We start from the raw sequence: 17,905 nt of genomic DNA, 5'->3' as shown, positions 1-17,905 counted from the left end.
TGAACTACAGTCATCAAGACGGAGTGGGGTCGGCCTAAGGCTGGACACAGGTCAGTGTGTCAGCCAAGGGAACCCTCGGGAGAGGGAAATCTTCCCGCACACGGCTTGTCAGCACGGACTTCAAGTGGACACCTGAGCTAAAGCCGCCCACGTCCAGAGAGCACTGACAGCGGGGGGCAGGGACAGTCCTCACAGAGGATGCCAAGGACAAGCCACCACGGCAGCGGTGACACGCGGGCTCCACACACGCAAAACAGGGGCAGGACGGGGGCCACACCTGTGACCCGCCTCACACACGCACATACGTGAACACGGGACGGGGCCACACCTGTGACCCGCCTCACACACGCACATACGTGAACACGGGACGGGGGGTACCTGCGACCCTCCTCACACGCACATACGTGAATGTGAGACAGGAGGGGGCCACACCTGACGACCCGACTCACACACCCACATACGTGAACGTGAGATGGGGGGCAGGGCGCACCTGACAACCCGACACACACGCACATACGTGAACGTGGGATGGGACACCTGATGACCTGACTCACACACTCATACGTGAACGTGGGATGGGGGGACCTGATGACCTGACACACACGTGCATGCGTGAACATGTATGTGTACGTATTTTTTTTCAAATTCTTATTGATAAGACAAACCACTCAATTAAAAATCAGGTACAATGTCGTAACAAGCATTCCACAGGGCAATTCACAGGAACTTCTCAACTCCTGAGGGAAATGCCAATCAAAACCACAAACCCGGCCGGCGCCGCGCGCGGCTCACTAGGCTAATCCTCCACCTTGGGGCGCCGGCACGCCGGGTTCTAGTCCCGGTCGGGGTGCCGGATTCTGTCCTGGTTGCCCCTCTTCCAGGCCAGCTCTCTGCTGTGGCCCGGGAGTGCAGTGGAGGATGGCCCAGGTGCTTGGGCCCTGCACCCCATGGGAGACCAGGAGAAGCACCTGGCTCCTCCTGGCTTTGGATCAGCGCAGTACGCTGGCCGCAGCGGCCACTGGGGGGTGAACCAACGGAAAAGGAAGACCTTTCTCTCTGTCTCTCTCTCTATCCACTCTGCCTGTCGGGGGTGGGGGGAACCACCACAAACCCCTCCCCAGGCCCTCGGCTGGCCAGCCCTGCAACACGGACCACGCCACGTGTCCACAGAAGCGCAGCAGCCGCGACTCCCCTCGCTCATGGCAGAGGTGCGGCACACGGTGCAGCAACTTGCAAAACACGCTGGCGATTCCTCCTGCAAGTCCAATAGGGTTCACCCTCCAGACCAAGGAGCACCAGGCACTTCCCAAGGCTCATGGGAACGCGGAGCTGATGGCGTGTGTCTGTAGGGAAATCTGAACCCGTGCACGGCACACGCTTCCCCAGCCTCCGGACGCCCTCCGTGTCCAGGCCGAAGCAGCCACGTGGCGAGCTGACCACGGTTGAGCACGGAGCGTCCCCAGCAAGGCCCAGCGACGCCAGAGCCGGACAGCACGCTCGCGGGGAGCCCGCGCAGCCAGGGCCGTCTGACCGCGCCGTCTCGCTGCCGGCCTTCTCTGGAGCACCGCCTCGGCGAAGCCAGACGCGAGCTCATGCCGTGTGACCGCCCAAGGGGCAAAACTCGCCCGGCGGCGACCGGGCCAGGGTGCGGGACACTGCAGAGCACCGGCACCTGAGAACCGGACTCACGCACGGCATCCGACCCAGCTCAGCCAAGTGGCTCACGGTAGCACTCAGAACACCCAAGGGGCAGGCGCTGTGGCGGAGCGGGCAAAGCCGCCACCTGCAGCCCAGCATCCCAGGTGGGCACCGGTTCAAGTCCCGGCTGCTCCTCTTCCGATCCAGCTCTCTGCTGTGGCCTGGGAAAGCAGTGGAAGATGCCCGAGTGCTTGGGCCCCTGCACCCACGTGGGAGACCAGGGAGACGCTCCTGGCTCCTGGCTTCAGATCGGCTCAGCTCTGGCCGTTGTGGCCAATTGGGGAGTGAACCAGAGATGCAAGACCTTTCTCTCTGTCTCTCTCTCTCTCTCTCTCTCTAACTCTGCCTTTCAAATAAATAAATAAATCTTGAACAACAACAAAAAAGAGCACCCAGGAAAGGAGAGGTGGAAGCAGGTGGGCAGGTCACGCCCAGGACAGGCGCCGACGGCGGCAGTGGGCAGTGGGCAGCACCCCCAGGGGGCTCAGAGCTGTCCACGCGGGGCGGGCTGGGCTCGTGCAGGTGTGTGTCGTCTCAGGCACCTCAGGCAGGCACCACGCCCGCCCCCCCTTGGGAGGTCTGGGCCAGGAGGAGAAAAGGGGGCAGCGGGCGCAGACACAGACAGCCTCGGCTGGGCAGACGGAGTCCTGGGCGACACCACCAAGAACGAGAAACTCAGAACCCACCCTGGCGAGGACCCAGGAACCCGGTGGGGGGAGCGCGTCCTACGGGTCAGACGCCAAGGACGGGCTGAGCACAGGGCGGCAGCGCAGGGGCAGAGGACACACGGGGAGAGGCGGGACTCCCACCGCCGCCAGCGTCAGAGCAGGCCCCAGGTCCCCAAGTGAACACCACTAACACGAGGAACTGAACTCCACACGGAAACACGCACGACACAGAACACGGAAAACACGGGACAAACACGAGTCCTGGGTGAGGGAAGGAGAGGCCTGAAGACAGGACGGACGGAGCGCGTGTGAGAAGGCGCGTGAAGTCTGACCACGGCACGCCCACACCATCGGCGCAGCACAGGACGGCGAGACGGGGGTGGAGGCCGCGGGAGCACCGAGCACCCATCAAGAGCCAGAAACGCGGGGGGGGGGGGGGGGGGGGCGCCGGGCACTGTCGCGGGGGCGCCTGAAGGTCACCTTCTCCACCCACCACGTCCCCGGCAGAGAGGGCCGACGGCCAGGGAAGCCACTTATACACACCTGACACACACGACAAATACGTGAGGTCACTTACAAACATGTGCAAGCACGTGTCTCATACATGTGTGACAAACGCATGAGGCCACTCACACATGACAGATACATGAGGCCACTATACACGCTTCACACACGTGACATGGGTGAAACCGCTCACACACGACACACGTGGCGATACACGAAGCCACTTCACAGGCGACCAATACAGGAGGCCACTTACACACACGTGGCAACTGATGAGAAACCTCATCCAGACGGGGAGGGGGCACGGGCGCCCCAGCCCCGCCCCAGTGAAAGAAACCGGACGCAGTGAGCAGTGACTTACCCAGGAGGACACGGCACTACATGCGCTGGGTTTTTTGATTTATTTCGAAGGCAGAGCGAGAGAGAGGCAGAGAGCGAGAGGCCAGGGGAGAGACAGAAAGAGATGACCTATCTGTTGGTTCACTCCCGGCTCTCCCCCATGGACGGCACAGCCCGTCACCTGGCGCCTCTGCAGGCAGCCGAGCAGGGCGCTGGACAGGAAGCAGAGTGGTGAGCCGGCGGCAGGCCAATAGGGGGCGCCAGTGGCCCAAGCTGCAGCTTAACCCCTGGAGGGTTTTGTTTTTGTTTTGAAGATTTATCTATTTGAAAGTCAGATTTACAGAGAAGCAGGGGCAGAGGCAGAGAGAGAGAGAGAGAGAGAGAGAGAGAGGTCTTCCATCCGCTGGTTCACTCCCCAGATGGTGGTGATGGCTGGAGCTGGGCTGATCTGAAGCCAGGAGCCAGGAGCGTCTTCCAGGTCTCCCACGTGGGTGCAGGGGCAAGCACTCGGGCATCTTCCACTTCTTTCCCAGGCCACAGCAGAGAGCTGGGTTGGAAGTGGTGCAGCCGAGACTTGAACCAGCGTCCGTACAGGATGCCAGCACTGCAGGCAGCAGCCTTACCCAGCAGGCCACAGCACAGGCCCCAACCCCTATAGTTTTGCCAGTGAAAGAAGAAACATAATGCGTTTCTCCATCTTTCAAATTAGGAAGTATTTAAGAATATCCACGTACGGAGACAGGAAGAAGATAGCAGCACACAGCGCAGAAAGCGGCAGAGGGCCGGCGCCGTGGCACGGAGGGCAGAGCTGCCGCCTGTGATGCCAGTTCGAGTCCTGGCTGCTCCACTTCTGACCCAGGTCCTTGCTGTGGCCCGGGAAGGCAGTGGAGGATGGGCCCAAGTGCTTGGGCCCTGCACCCATGGGGGACCCAGAGAAGCTCCTGGCTCCTGGCTTCAGCCCGGCCCAGCCCTGGACATGGTAGCATTTGGGGAGTCAACCAGTAAATGGAAGATCTCTCTGTCTCTCTGCAACTCTGCCTTTCACATAAATAAATAAATATGTAAGTCTTAAAAAAAACAAAAGAAAAAAGATAGAATCTTCACGGTCAGATTTGCCAAGAAAGAGAGAGAACAAAACAAGCAAACGTCTTGTTTTCGTCACAAGCACTCCCTGCAGCAGGGCGGCTGGGTCTGCCCCTACCACGGCGCTGGACACGCGGCGCGCAGGGGGCTGGGGGTCGCTGCGGCCTGCGGCGTGCGGGAGAGGTCCCTGCACCCATGAGCGCGAGAGGACCTGACGGAGAGGCAGGGGCTCCCGTCCCGGCCCCAGAATGCGCGCCACCCCATGGCGGGCGGGACACAGCCACCCAACGGCGGGCGGGACGCGGGCCACCCAACGGCAGGCGGGACGCGGGCCTCTCCAGGCCCGCGCTCACCTACAGCTTCCCAACTTCCTCTAGCGTGCACCTCGTGTCTCTCAGAAGGATTAAAGAAAAGCTAGAACGTGAACGTCAGCCACAGGCCCCGGCTCCTGCCCCGCAGAGCAGCACCGTGTCACCGGTTCCCCGAGAGCCACGGGAGGTGGACGGGGTGTCCAGCACCAGGCTTCCCCTGGGCAGTGGAGTTCGGGCAGGGGCAGCGCGGGCCCATGTCCACACACAAACCGGGCCTGACTTCTCCCCCACCTCACAGTGAGCCAAGATGAAGGGACTGACTCCCCAAACCCACCCCCCAGAGAGCAGAGGCGACGGCACGGGGCCCGGGGCCTTCCAGCGAGCGTGCAGACGTGGCACCCGGCCCCCAGGGTCTCGGGCGCACCAGCCACCGCTCCACAAGGCCACGGAGCCGGCTGCTTCCCTCTGTGTTAACGCTCCTGATGGACACTGTCCCTGCAGCTGATCACGACCCTGTCAGAGCCGGGGGAGGGCACTGCGGCCTCCAGGCGGGAAGCGGCACTCAGGAGACGCCGCCGCCCTCCTCACCGGATGCGCGGCAGAACCGCGTGCGGCGTCTCCACGCACACTGCTCCACCCCCCCGCGCTCACCAGGAAGCGCCCGGCGAGGCCCGGCGCTCGGGCCGACCCACCTTGTTGATCCAGAACACCATGGCGTCCTCCAGGTCGTAGGGAAGCTCTTTGGAGGCGCTGAACGTGGAGAAGCGCTTCACGCTGGCCACCACCTTCTCGATGCTGATCATCTCCACGGTGTAGGCCATCATCAGGGCATCCACCATGGCCATGTGAGCACTCTGGGGGCAGGAGCAGCAGCTAGAACCCCGCAGGCCCCTCGGCCTCGCCTGCGCCTCCACCAGGTGCCCAGGAGGCAGAGTGGCCACACAGGAGTGCCCTGCTCCTGTCCCTTCCCCGCCCGTCGGCCCGTGGGGGTCCCCTGGCAGGTGCCGTGTGCCGGCCCACGCCCAGCCACACCCCCGCGACGGCGCCTCCAGAGCACGGGACGCGAGTCACGGCTCAGCAGAGCCCTCTGGAGGCGCCGCACGGTGCAGACACGGAGAGCCCTGGGAGCCCCGCCCGGAGGCAGCAAGTGCTCACGGGAGAGGCCGAGCGAGGCACGGGACGCTCACCCGCACACACAGGCCTGCTCCACGCCCGGTGCGCCCTCTGCTGGCGGGGGGCTAAGCTGTGACTGTAGAACAGACTCAAAGTTCTTCGTAAAAATGAAAGAAAGAGTAAGGAAGGAGGGGCGCCACTACGCCCTTCAGTTCACCTCACAGAAACAGAAAAATGAAGGGTCAAACACAGCCAGGACAGGCCCGACGCCGGCACCACCCGCTCCGCGTAGAGGCGGCGTCAGAACGGCCCTCTAAACGCCTCGCCCTCAGCCGGCGAGGCCACGTGGGAGAGCGTCGCCAGGCCGCTCGTCCCCACCCATCGAAGCCGCTCGCGCCGGCAGAGCCCGCGGCTGGGGGAGCGTGAGGCACTCACCATCTTGATGGGCGCGCGGCTGAGGTCGGGCTCCGTCACAGGGGTGTCGTCACCCTCCATCACGTAGATCCCCTTCCGGGACAGGGCCTGGATGACGGCCTGGTGCCCGTGCAGGGCGGCCGCCTGGTCGCCTGGCAGGATGAGGCTGCACACGCGGCAGTACAGCTCGCTGGACAGCAGAAGCTTGGTGACGGGCGGCTTGATGTGTTCCTGCTCGTACTGGTCCATGTAGAAGGGGTCTCTGAGGTCCTCAGGGACGTTGTCTAGGACAAGCAGAGGTCCCCGTGAGGCTGCGATGCACGCTCACGACCCCCCACGCTCCACCCGCAGGGCGACCCGACACAGGGCCAGGCAGACGGTTCCGCCACACGCGCTCAGCCTGCGGCCACACGGGCAGCACGGGCAAGCACGGCACGGCCGGCAGGTGCGCACGTCCCGGGCGTCGGCAGCCCAAGGGACAGCTGGAGCCGGGCCCAGGGGTTGCCATGGCGACCGAGTCGGACGCACACCACAGGGCTCAGAGCGGGACAGCCGTGCCGCGCGGCCGTGTGAGCAGGGACAAAGGCAGTCGCGCAGCACCAGGCCTGCACAGGTGCGCACCCGGTGAGGGCACACGGGCAGAGCGGGCACAGCCCTGCGGGGAGGCCAGAGTGCCCTCCTTCTGAGACCAAATCCAAGGCGACAACAAAGACCCAACAGCCAGACCCGCTGCCGCCGTAACCATGACGATGGCTCAGGCAGCCCGGAGCCTTTGTCCAGCTCTGCCGCAGGCGGCACTGAACCTACAAGAACCAGGCTGCTTGACGCTCCCGACGATCACGCGAGATCGGGGCTGCGCCGACGCTACAGACGGGGAAACTGCGCAGACGGTGAAGCGGCCAAGGTCACAGGAGGCAGAGGCCAACCGCAGCCCACACGCGGCCGAGGGCTCCGCACACGTTAGGCACACGCAGCCTCCTACCAGGGCCGCGGCCCGCGCAGGGCACAGCGTCGGTCAGGCGTCAGCCCACTCCTCCGCAGGGCGCACGCCCAGCTCTGTGCCTCTTGCTTTACAGGGGCCAGCGGCTGTCCCACAGCGGGTGAGGGACGGCGGCCAAACACATGCGGGAACACAAACCCTCACCAAGGACCCCAGCCCTTCAGCAGGCTCCAGCCCCGGGACGCCGCAGTAGCTGCAGTGTGCCCCCCCCCCCCCGAGAGTTTCAAAGTCTACTTTCTCCGTTAAGCAGGCGGCGTAGCCGTCAGCCTACGTGTGTGCGAGGCCCAGAAGACGGGGGTTTGTGTGGGGTGGGTGAGGGAAGCGACACGGCGGCCAAGCGGCCTCACGAATCCGAGTCCTCGGTGGGGGGCGCCCACTCCTCCCCCGGCACCAGCACCAGGGGACGGTTTCGGAGTTCTGGGAGGAACACCCGGCCGGAGGCGGGAGGCCACACCGCGCGGGGCGCCTGCCCGGAGGCTGCCCGGGAGCTCCCTGCTGCTCCCTGGCCCCCTGGCGACTCCAGAGCAGCCGGTCTGCCAACAGCTCCAGGGACAGCGACCGAAGGAAGCCGCCGGCACGGGGCACCACACACCAGGGACACGGAGCTGCGCCCAAGTCAGCCAGGCCGGGCTCCCGCGGGACTCCTGCCCCACCCGGCCCCGCCCCGCGACGCGCCCCACAGGTGCATTTCTGAGTCTGAGTCACCCACCACGGCTCTTGGCTCCCTGTCGTCCCCCCGCACCGTGACACTTCACACCGGCCTTCTCATCTCTACCGGCGCAGCCGCCGTGCGCACTGCTGTGGGTGCCCATGTGGTCACCACGGTAACCACGGGCGGGCAAGGCGGGCACCCAGCCCAGCTCCGGAAGGCTGGAGAAGACCTCTGCCTCTCAGGCTTCCAGGGAGCGGTCGGAGCGGCGGGACCGGGGGAGCGGGAGCCGCCCTCGCCGGGACACGGCCGCGCGGGGCAGCAGCGGGAGGCCGAGGCGGGCTTCTGAGTGCACGAGCCAGGGAGGCCCGGCTCAGCGACACCTCACCCTCAGGGGACGGCTCCCTCTCCCCCTGCCCGGCCTGCACCCTCAGGGGACGGCTCCCTCTCCCCTTGCCCGGCCTGCACCCTCAGGGGACGGCTCCCTCTCCCCTTGCCCGGCCTGCACCCTCAGGGGACGCTCCCTCTCCCCCTGCCCTTCCCTGGCCCTGCCTGCTCTGGGCTGCTTCTGCAGACAGTGCAGGGGGCACTTCCATCTCACTGCACAGCGACCCCTCCAGAGCGCAGAGGTGGTGACCCTCCCTCCTGGCCCCGCTTTCCAGAGCGGCCTGCTGACACTCGGAACTGTGCAGAGGGACCCGGGCCCAGCGGAGGGCCGGCCGTCTGGGACGCAGGGAGGGCCCAAGGGAGGAGGCGGGGCCACGGCTGCAGGCGCAGGAGACCGGCTCCCCGCTGAGCCTCCCACCATCTACCAACTGGAACCGTCCTGGGGGGCCACTCTCACAGAATCAGCGCGAAGTGATTCCCCGGACTGTCACAGGAGACTGAGTAAGAAGAATTAGGCAAGGGCCGGCGCTGTGGCGCAGCGGGTTAAAGCCCTGGCCTGAAGCGCCGGCATCCCATATGGGCACCGGTTCTAGTCCTGGCTGCTCCTCTTCCAGTCCAGCTCTCTGCTGTGACCTGGGAAAGCAGTGGAAGATGCCCAAGAGCCTGGGCCCTGCACCCGCGTGGGAGACCCAGAAGAAGCTCCTGGCTCCTGGCTTCGGATCGGCGCAGCTCCAGCCGTTGCAGCCATCTGGGGAGTGAGCCAGAGGATGGAGGACCTCTCTCTCTCTCTCTGCCTCTCCTCCCTCTCTGTAACTCTGTCTTTAAAAAAAAAAAAAAAAAAAAAAAAAAAAAAAAAGACCAGAGGAGACCAGCTGGCCAGCTGGCCGGCTCGCCGACAGGCTCCTCCACGCCCGCACTAGGCGGGCCGGCGGTGCCGCACGCAGGCTCAGGCAGCGGGCGCGAGAGAAAGGAGGGACGCGTCCCAGCAGGCTCTGGGCGGAGCAGCTGCAGGACGGGAGGTGCTGTGTGCCGGGTCCCTGCCCACGGCGGGCCTGCCCGGCTACCACAGCGCCTGCAGCGAGACGCTGAGGGACTCGGCCCTGGGAGCCGTGAGCGCCACGCCTGTGCCTCCGACACGGAGCTGTGACGGGCGGACCCACGCTGCTGACCGCCAGCTGGGCGGAGCGCCAGCACCTCCACTGGTCCAGGACGGCCGGGGAGGCGGGAGGAGGGTTCCAGGCTGGCCCTGGGGAGCACAGAGAGCACGCAGCTCTGATCTCGGGACGTGAGCTTGGAACGCAGACAACCAATGCCCGGGCGAGATGAACCCACGGAGCAAGCACCCCTACGCCGCCTACCCTGGGCACCCCACAGACGCCAGCCCGGCTCCACCTGGTACAGTGGGAAGGCCAGACACCACAGAGGCTTTGAAGACTGGACCACAGTGACCTGCGGCCCACAGAGGGTGGCCCGGACATGCTCCTCAGCCTGACCACAAGGGCACCTGCCAACAGATACGAGCCCACCTGGCCGGTGTCTAACGGGACCCCGAGTCTCAACACATGACACCCCAAATGCATGCGACACAACTCGAAAAGACAACAAGAACAGGAAAACCTCGGGCTTTCAGCAGAAAGGGAACCAACAGAGCCACCCAACGCCGGGGCCATCCCCGGAGAGACAGAGCGCTCCCGGCTCGGCACACGCTCAGAACACGGAAGAAAAGTCCCAGCACACAGGGGACCAGAGCCAGAGCAGCAGGCAGCCATGGGCTCAGGAGGGGGACGCAAACCCACAGCCACAGCCAACACTCGCCACGCCCCCTCCCGAAGCCTCCCTGTCCAAGATGGGGTCACACGCAGGACGCAGCCTTCAGGGGACAAGAGCTCTCACGGCACGTGGGCTGACAAACAGGAACAACTTGCCACACCAGGTGTCCCAGGCAGGAGCTCCTGTCACCTCACACACACACACAGCACAGGCAGGAGCACCTGTCACCTCACACACACACACAGCACAGGCAGGAGCACCTGTCACCTCACACACACACACAGCACAGGCAGGAGCACCTGTCACCTCACACACACACACACAGGCAGGAGCACCTGTCACCTCACACACACACACACAGCACAGGCAGGAGCACCTGTCACCTCACACACACACACACACACACACACAGCACAGGCAGGAGCACCTGTCACCTCACACACACACACAGCACAGGCAGGAGCACCTGTCACCTCACACACACACAGCACAGGCAGGAGCACCTGTCACCTCACACACACACACACACACACACACACAGCACAGGCAGGAGCACCTGTCACCTCACACACACACACACACACACAGCACAGGCAGGAGCTCCTGTCACCTCACACACACACACACACACACACAGGCAGGAGCACCTGTCACCTCACACACACACACACACACACAGCACAGGCAGGAGCTCCTGTCACCTCACACACACACACAGCACAGGCAGGAGCACCTGTCACCTCACACACACACACACAGCACAGGCAGGAGCTCCTGTCACCTCACACACACACACACACACACACACAGGCAGGAGCACCTGTCACCTCACACACACACACACACACACAGCACAGGCAGGAGCTCCTGTCACCTCACACACACACACAGCACAGGCAGGAGCACCTGTCACCTCACACACACACACACAGCACAGGCAGGAGCTCCTGTCACCTCACACACACACAGCACAGGCAGGAGCTCCTGTCACCTCACACACACACAGCACAGGCAGGAGCACCTGTCACCTCACACACACACACACACACACAGCACAGGCAGGAGCTCCTGTCACCTCACACACACACACAGCACAGGCAGGAGCACCTGTCACCTCACACACACACACACAGCACAGGCAGGAGCTCCTGTCACCTCACACACACACACACACACACACACAGGCAGGAGCACCTGTCACCTCACACACACACAGCACAGGCAGGAGCACCTGTCACCTCACACACACACACAGCACAGGCAGGAGCTCCTGTCACCTCACACACACACACACAGCACAGGCAGGAGCTCCTGTCACCTCACACACACACACACAGCACAGGCAGGAGCTCCTGTCACCTCACACACACACAGCACAGGCAGGAGCACCTGTCACCTCACACACACACACAGCACAGGCAGGAGCACCTGTCACCTCACACACACACAGGTGTTCCTGTCACCTCACACACACACAGGTGTTCCTGTCACCTCACACACAGCACAGGTGCCCCTGCAGGCCCTCCCATTAGCATCACACACTCAGGACTGTTCTGGACCAACAGCCGTCGTAAGAGCTGGCTGGCATGACCTGCCACACAGCACACAGCCTGCACCTGAGCGAGCAGACGAGGAGCCGGGACTCGGGCATGTGACACAGACGCGCCTCGAGGACGAGGTCCAATCAGGCAGCCAGGAGGGCTGCGGGGCGCAGCTGCTGGGGTGAGCCCACTCGGGCGCGGCTCGGGGAGGAGAGCACCAGAGACCCCCAGGGCTGCAGAGCTCGGTCTCCAGGGTGCGGCTCCACACCACGGGCCCGGGCCTGCCGCACACATTGGGCTGGGGACTCCTAGCAGCAGGAGCGACGTGAGGCAGCCCAGTCTCAAGCCCTGAGACACTTTGACCCACAAAACCAGGGCAAGGTCGTGGGCCTGCCCGTGTCCCCAGGGGACGACTGGAAGCAGAGGCAACTCCCCCCGGAGACAGCAAGCACCCCCATTCTCCTACACCTTTCACACACAGCGCTCGGTGCCCAGTGACAACCAAGCAAACAGCAGAGACATCATCACGGTGAGAGCCGGCAGACACAGGGAGGCAGAGCCGGCCCCCAGGCCCCAGCGCGGCTGCCCTGCTCAGCCGACCGCCGAGCGCTCTGGACCCGCAGCCGCACAGCCTCAGGACTGACACTCGCAGGGGTCCCCCGTGGTGTTCCGAGCTTCCTCTCCTTCTCGGGCCTGAGGGCACCCGGTCACGGGGCTGTGCGGCAGGCCGACAGCCAGAACTACGGCAGACCCTGGCTCCCTGCCAGACACCAGCTGCGGTGGGCAGAACCTGGGGCCGTCCCCCCGCCTTTCCCCTCCAGCCTGGCCCAGGTGGGCAGCGACAGCAGGCACGGCTGAGACCGAGGGAGACCCCGTCTCTCCCGGCAGAGGGGAAGGCAGAGGGTTCCCCGGAGCCGGAGTCTGGGGTGGGAGCGAGAAATCCAGGAGCAGAGAGCGGAAGGGGGCCCTGGAGCAGCGCACAAGGCAGACCGACGCGGCACAGCAAGGGCTCCGAGCCCGGCTGGGGAACAAGGCCAGCACAGCCCATGATCAATGCACACACAAGGCAGCAGCGCGCGAGGCCTTTCTCGGAGCCCCGCCCCGCCGCGGCCCAGATGCCAAGGTCGGCACCCCGGGAAGCAGCTGCAAGGACAGGCCCCAGGACGCGGGAACCCGGCCTCAGGGAGGACTGAGAAACACGACAGCCAGACTCCGCCGAGGACGCCACCGGCGCTTGCCGAGAGCAGAAATCAGGGATCCACCCAGGCGCGGCGCAGAGCAGGCACCTCGCGCCCACGGCTGGGGCACGCGGCGGCGCACAGGCCTGCGGGCCTCGCGGACCCTCAGTCACACCGAAACCGCAGACGGAGACACAGGCCCCGGGCCCGCCTCAGAAAGCAAGGAGGCAAGGCACAGTGAGAGCCGGCACAGAAACCGGAGCAGACAGAACCTCTAGCGCAGAGGACGGCACACAGTGGACTGTGGGCCACACGCCCGCGCGCGTGAGCGTCAGCAAACCGGAGCGCGTGGAAGCAAAGCCCGTGGGTGGAGCACGCCGAGGCAGAGGCGGACACGGCTGGGAGGGCACAGACACGTGAAGGGAGATCCCCAGTACCGGGAACTCAGGAAACCAGCTCGGGACTGAGTGGCAATCGACACCAGCGCCCCGGAGACCCACGGAAAGCCCAAGTCCACGGCAGTCGGGGTGGGGCTCGGGGGGGCAGAGCAGGGCAGCAGACACGTCTCTCCTGCTCCTCTGCCGCGAGCACAACCACAGGTCTGGACCCAGCTCCGGGGGGACGGCAACGCTGAGCGGAGGGAGAGGGGCGGGGCCTGGGCCAGGACTAACAAGGGGGCAGGGTCTGGGCAGGACCAGGAGAGGAAGGCGGGGTCTAGGCAGGACCAGGGGAGGTGGGCGGGGTCTGGGCAGGACCAAGGGAGGTGGATGGGAGTCTGGGCAGGACTAGGAGAGGAGGGTGAGTCCTGGCCCAGACCCTGCCCCCTTGACAGTCCTGGCCCAGACCTTACCCTCATCTCCTGGTCCTGGCCCAGACTCCCATCCACCTCTCCTGGTCCTGCCCAGACCCTGCCCACCTCTCCTGATCCTGGCCCAGACCCCGCCCTCCTCTCCTGGTCCTGCCCAGACCCCGCCCCCTTGCCAGTCCTGGCTCAGACCCTGCCCCCTTGCCAGTCCTGGCCCAGACCTCACCCTCCTCTCCTGGTCCTGGACTAGGAGAGAAGGGTGAGGTCTGGGCCAGGACTGATGAGGGGGCGGGGTCCGGGCCAGACTGGCAAGGGGGCAGGGTCTGGGCAGGACTGGAGAGGAGGGCGTGGTCCGGGCCAGGACTGGAGAGGAGGGCGGGGTCTGGGCAGGACTGAAGAGGAGGGCGGGGTCTGGGCAGGACTGGAGAGGAGGGCGGGGTCTGGGCAGGACTGGAGAGGAGGGCGTGGTCTGGGCAGGACTGGAGAGGAGGGCGGGGTCTGGGCAGGACTGGAGAGGAGGGCGTGAGTCTGGGCCAGGACCAGGAGATAAGGGTGAGGTCGGGGCCAGGACTGGAGAGGAGGGCGGGGTCTGGGCCAGGACTGGAGAGGAGGGCAGGGTCTGGGCAGGACTGGAGAAGAGGGCGGGGTCTGGGCAGGACTGGAGAAGAGGGCGGGGTCTGGGCAGGACTGGAGATGAGGGTGGGGTCTGGGCAGGACTGGAGAGGAGGGCAGGGACTGGGCAGGACTGGAGAGGAGGGCGGGGTCGGGGCAGGACTGGAGAGGAGGGCGGGGTCTGGGCAGGACTGGAGAGGAGGGCGGGGTCTGGGCAGGACTGGAGAGGAGGGCGGGGTCTGGGCAGGACTGGAGAGGAGGGCGGGGTCTGGGCAGGACTGGAGAGGAGGGCGGGGTCTGGCCAGGACTGGAGAGGAGGGCGGGGTCGGGGCAGGACTGGAGAGGAGGGCGGGGTCTGGGCCAGGACCAGGAGATAAGGGTGAGGTCGGGGCCAGGACTGGAGAGGAGGGCGGGGTCTGGGCAGGACTGGAGAGGAGGGCGGGGTCGGGGCAGGACTGGAGAGGAGGGCGGGGTCGGGGCAGGACTGGAGAGGAGGGCGGGGTCTGGGCAGGACTGGAGAGGAGGGCGGGGTCTGGGCAGGACTGGAGAGGAGGGCGGGGTCTGGGCAGGACTGGAGAGGAGGGCGGGGTCGGGGCAGGACTGGAGAGGAGGGCGGGGTCTGGGCCAGGACCAGGAGATAAGGGTGAGGTCGGGGCCAGGACTGGAGAGGAGGGCGGGGTCTGGGCAGGACTGGAGAGGAGGGCGGGGTCTGGGCCAGGACTATCAGCCAAGCACCACCCAAGGGAAGGGTCCCAGCCTGCTGCTTCCCCACCCCCCAGTCCAGCAACACAACCAGGCCTGGCAGGCTCTTCTGGAATGCTCTCTTCCCAACCCAAAGCTCCACGCAGCTGGAGGGCACCAGCAAGGGAACCCGGCCATGAACCCTCAGGAGCCTGGGAGCCCGCCTCCACCGGAGGGCACAGAGGCTCTGTCTGCCTCCGAGGGCCACCAGCAGAGGTGGCGAGATCGAGGCCCTGAGCGTGAGACGCCACTGGAGCCACAGCCAGAGAGAGCGGCCGAGGCCCGAGTGTGGGACCTCCACACCGCGACCACCTGCCCAAACTGCAGCCAAACTTCTCATTCTCCTTATTTATTAGAGAGGTAAAGCGAGACAGGCAGACAGACAGGGCTCCCATCAGCTAACTCTGCCCACAGATACCCACCGCAGCCAGGGCTACGCCAGGCCAGAGCTAGGAGCCAGGAGCTCCACGCCAGTCTCCCGCGCAGGTGGCAGGAGACAGCCTGAGCCTTCAGGCCGCCTGGCAGGTGCCCACGCCCACACCAGAGCGCCTGCGTCCGACTCCTGGGCCGACTCCTGGGCCGGGCTCCCGACTCCAGCCCTGGGAGGCGCAGCGAGGGAGGCCCAGCTGAGTCCCGAGCTCAGCTCCAGGCTGCCAGGCCCCGGGTTTCTGTGGCGGGAACCAGCAGGGCGGAGGGATCGGCCTCTCCCTGCCTCTCCCTGCCGTGGGCCGCAGAGCGGGGGAGGGGGCCAGGCTCCACGCCACACCTGGGAAGGCACGGAGAAACCCGCAAGAGCGGGGCGCTCGCAACGGCAAGCATCGGCACGGAGCAGCCTCGAGTCCCGACCGTGGGCGCAGCGAAGGCAGAGCCCACACACCAGAGACGCTGACCAAGCCAGAGACGGACAAGCCCACCAGTAAGCAGGACCGACACTGTGACCCAGACACGGACAGAGCCCCGGACACGGCGTCCACAAGGACGCAACAACAGGACCCGACAGACAGGCACACACACTCCCCACTCAGACGCGGGATCCGACTGACACGCACGCCCCACTCAGACGCAGGATCCGACGACACGCACACCCCACTCAGACACGGGATCTGACACGCACACCCCACTCAGACGCGGGATCCGACTGACACGCACACCCCACTCAGACGCGGGATCCGACTGACACGCACTCCACTCAGACGCAGGATCCGACTGACACGCACACCCCACTCAGACGCGGGATCCGACTGACATGCACTCCCCACTCAGACGCGGGATCCGACTGACACGCACTCCCCACTCAGACGCGGGATCCGACTGACACGCACACCCCACTCAGACGCGGGATCCGACTGACATGCACTCCCCACTCAGACGCAGGATCCGACTGACACGCACACCCCACTCAGACGCGGGATCCGACTGACACGCACTCCCCACTCAGACGCAGGATCCGACTGACACGCACTCCCCACTCAGACGCGGGATCCGACTGACACGCACACCCCACTCAGACGCGGGATCTGACACGCACACCCCACTCAGACGCGGGATCTGACACGCACACCCCACTCAGACGCGGGATCTGACACACACACCCCACTCAGACGCGGGATCCGACTGACATGCACTCCCCACTCAGACGCGGGATCTGACACACACACCCCACTCAGACGCGGGATCCGACTGACACGCACTCCCCACTCAGACGCGGGATCCGACTGACATGCACTCCCCACTCAGACGCAGGATCTGACTGACACGCACACCCCACTCAGACGTGGGATCCGACTGACACGCACTCCACTCAGACGCGGGATCCGACTGACATGCACACCCCACTCAGACGCAGGATCTGACTGACACGCACACCCCACTCAGACGTGGGATCCGACTGACACGCACTCCACTCAGACGCGGGATCCGACTGACACGCACACCCCACTCAGACGCGGGATCCGACTGACACGCACTCCACTCAGACGCAGGATCCGACTGACACGCACACCCCACTCAGACGCGGGATCCGACTGACATGCACTCCCCACTCAGACGCGGGATCCGACTGACACGCACTCCCCACTCAGACGCGGGATCCGACTGACACGCACACCCCACTCAGACGCGGGATCCGACTGACATGCACTCCCCACTCAGACGCAGGATCCGACTGACACGCACACCCCACTCAGACGCGGGATCCGACTGACACGCACTCCCCACTCAGACGCAGGATCCGACTGACACGCACTCCCCACTCAGACGCGGGATCCGACTGACACGCACACCCCACTCAGACGCGGGATCTGACACGCACACCCCACTCAGACGCGGGATCTGACACGCACACCCCACTCAGACGCGGGATCTGACACACACACCCCACTCAGACGCGGGATCCGACTGACATGCACTCCCCACTCAGACGCGGGATCTGACACACACACCCCACTCAGACGCGGGATCCGACTGACACGCACTCCCCACTCAGACGCGGGATCCGACTGACATGCACTCCCCACTCAGACGCAGGATCTGACTGACACGCACACCCCACTCAGACGTGGGATCCGACTGACACGCACTCCACTCAGACGCGGGATCCGACTGACATGCACACCCCACTCAGACGCAGGATCTGACTGACACGCACACCCCACTCAGACGTGGGATCCGACTGACACGCACTCCACTCAGACGCGGGATCCGACTGACATGCACACCCCACTCAGACGCAGGATCTGACTGACACGCACACCCCACTCAGACGTGGGATCCGACTGACACGCACTCCACTCAGACGCGGGATCCGACTGACATGCACTCCCCACTCAGATGCAGGATCCGACTGACACGCACTCCCCACTCAGATGCAGGATCTGACACGCACACCCCACTCAGACGCGGGATCTGACTGACACGCACACCCCACTCAGACGTAAGATCCGACTGACACGCACACCCCACTCAGACGCAGGATCTGACTGACACGCACACCCCACTCAGACGCGGGATCCGGATCTGACAGGCACACGCACTCCCCACTCAGACGCGGGATCTGACAGGCACACGCACTCCACGCGGGATCCAACTGACAC

At 65.2% G+C, this 17,905-nt stretch overlaps 1 protein-coding gene across 5 annotated transcripts in view; it reads right to left on the bottom strand.

The window, feature by feature from the left end:
• CAMSAP1 (calmodulin regulated spectrin associated protein 1) overlaps positions 1 to 17,905 on the bottom strand; it is a 56,188-nt gene that overhangs the window by 29,147 nt on the left and 9,136 nt on the right. For all 5 annotated transcript variants that reach the window (XM_070059231.1, XM_070059240.1, XM_070059223.1 and 2 more), the window contains exons 2-3: positions 6,152 to 6,414; positions 5,296 to 5,457 (exon numbers count right to left, since the gene is read on the bottom strand). In XM_070059231.1, the coding sequence (XP_069915332.1) occupies positions 5,296 to 5,457; positions 6,152 to 6,414 (425 nt within the window). The remainder of the gene's footprint in view (positions 1 to 5,295; positions 5,458 to 6,151; positions 6,415 to 17,905) is intronic.

This window comes from Oryctolagus cuniculus, chromosome 1 (assembly GCF_964237555.1).
Source record: "Oryctolagus cuniculus chromosome 1, mOryCun1.1, whole genome shotgun sequence".
In the NCBI taxonomy this organism is placed as follows: domain Eukaryota; kingdom Metazoa; phylum Chordata; class Mammalia; order Lagomorpha; family Leporidae; genus Oryctolagus; species Oryctolagus cuniculus.
Note: the sequence above shows the minus strand (reverse complement) of the source record. Positions and strands in the feature narration are given on the sequence as shown.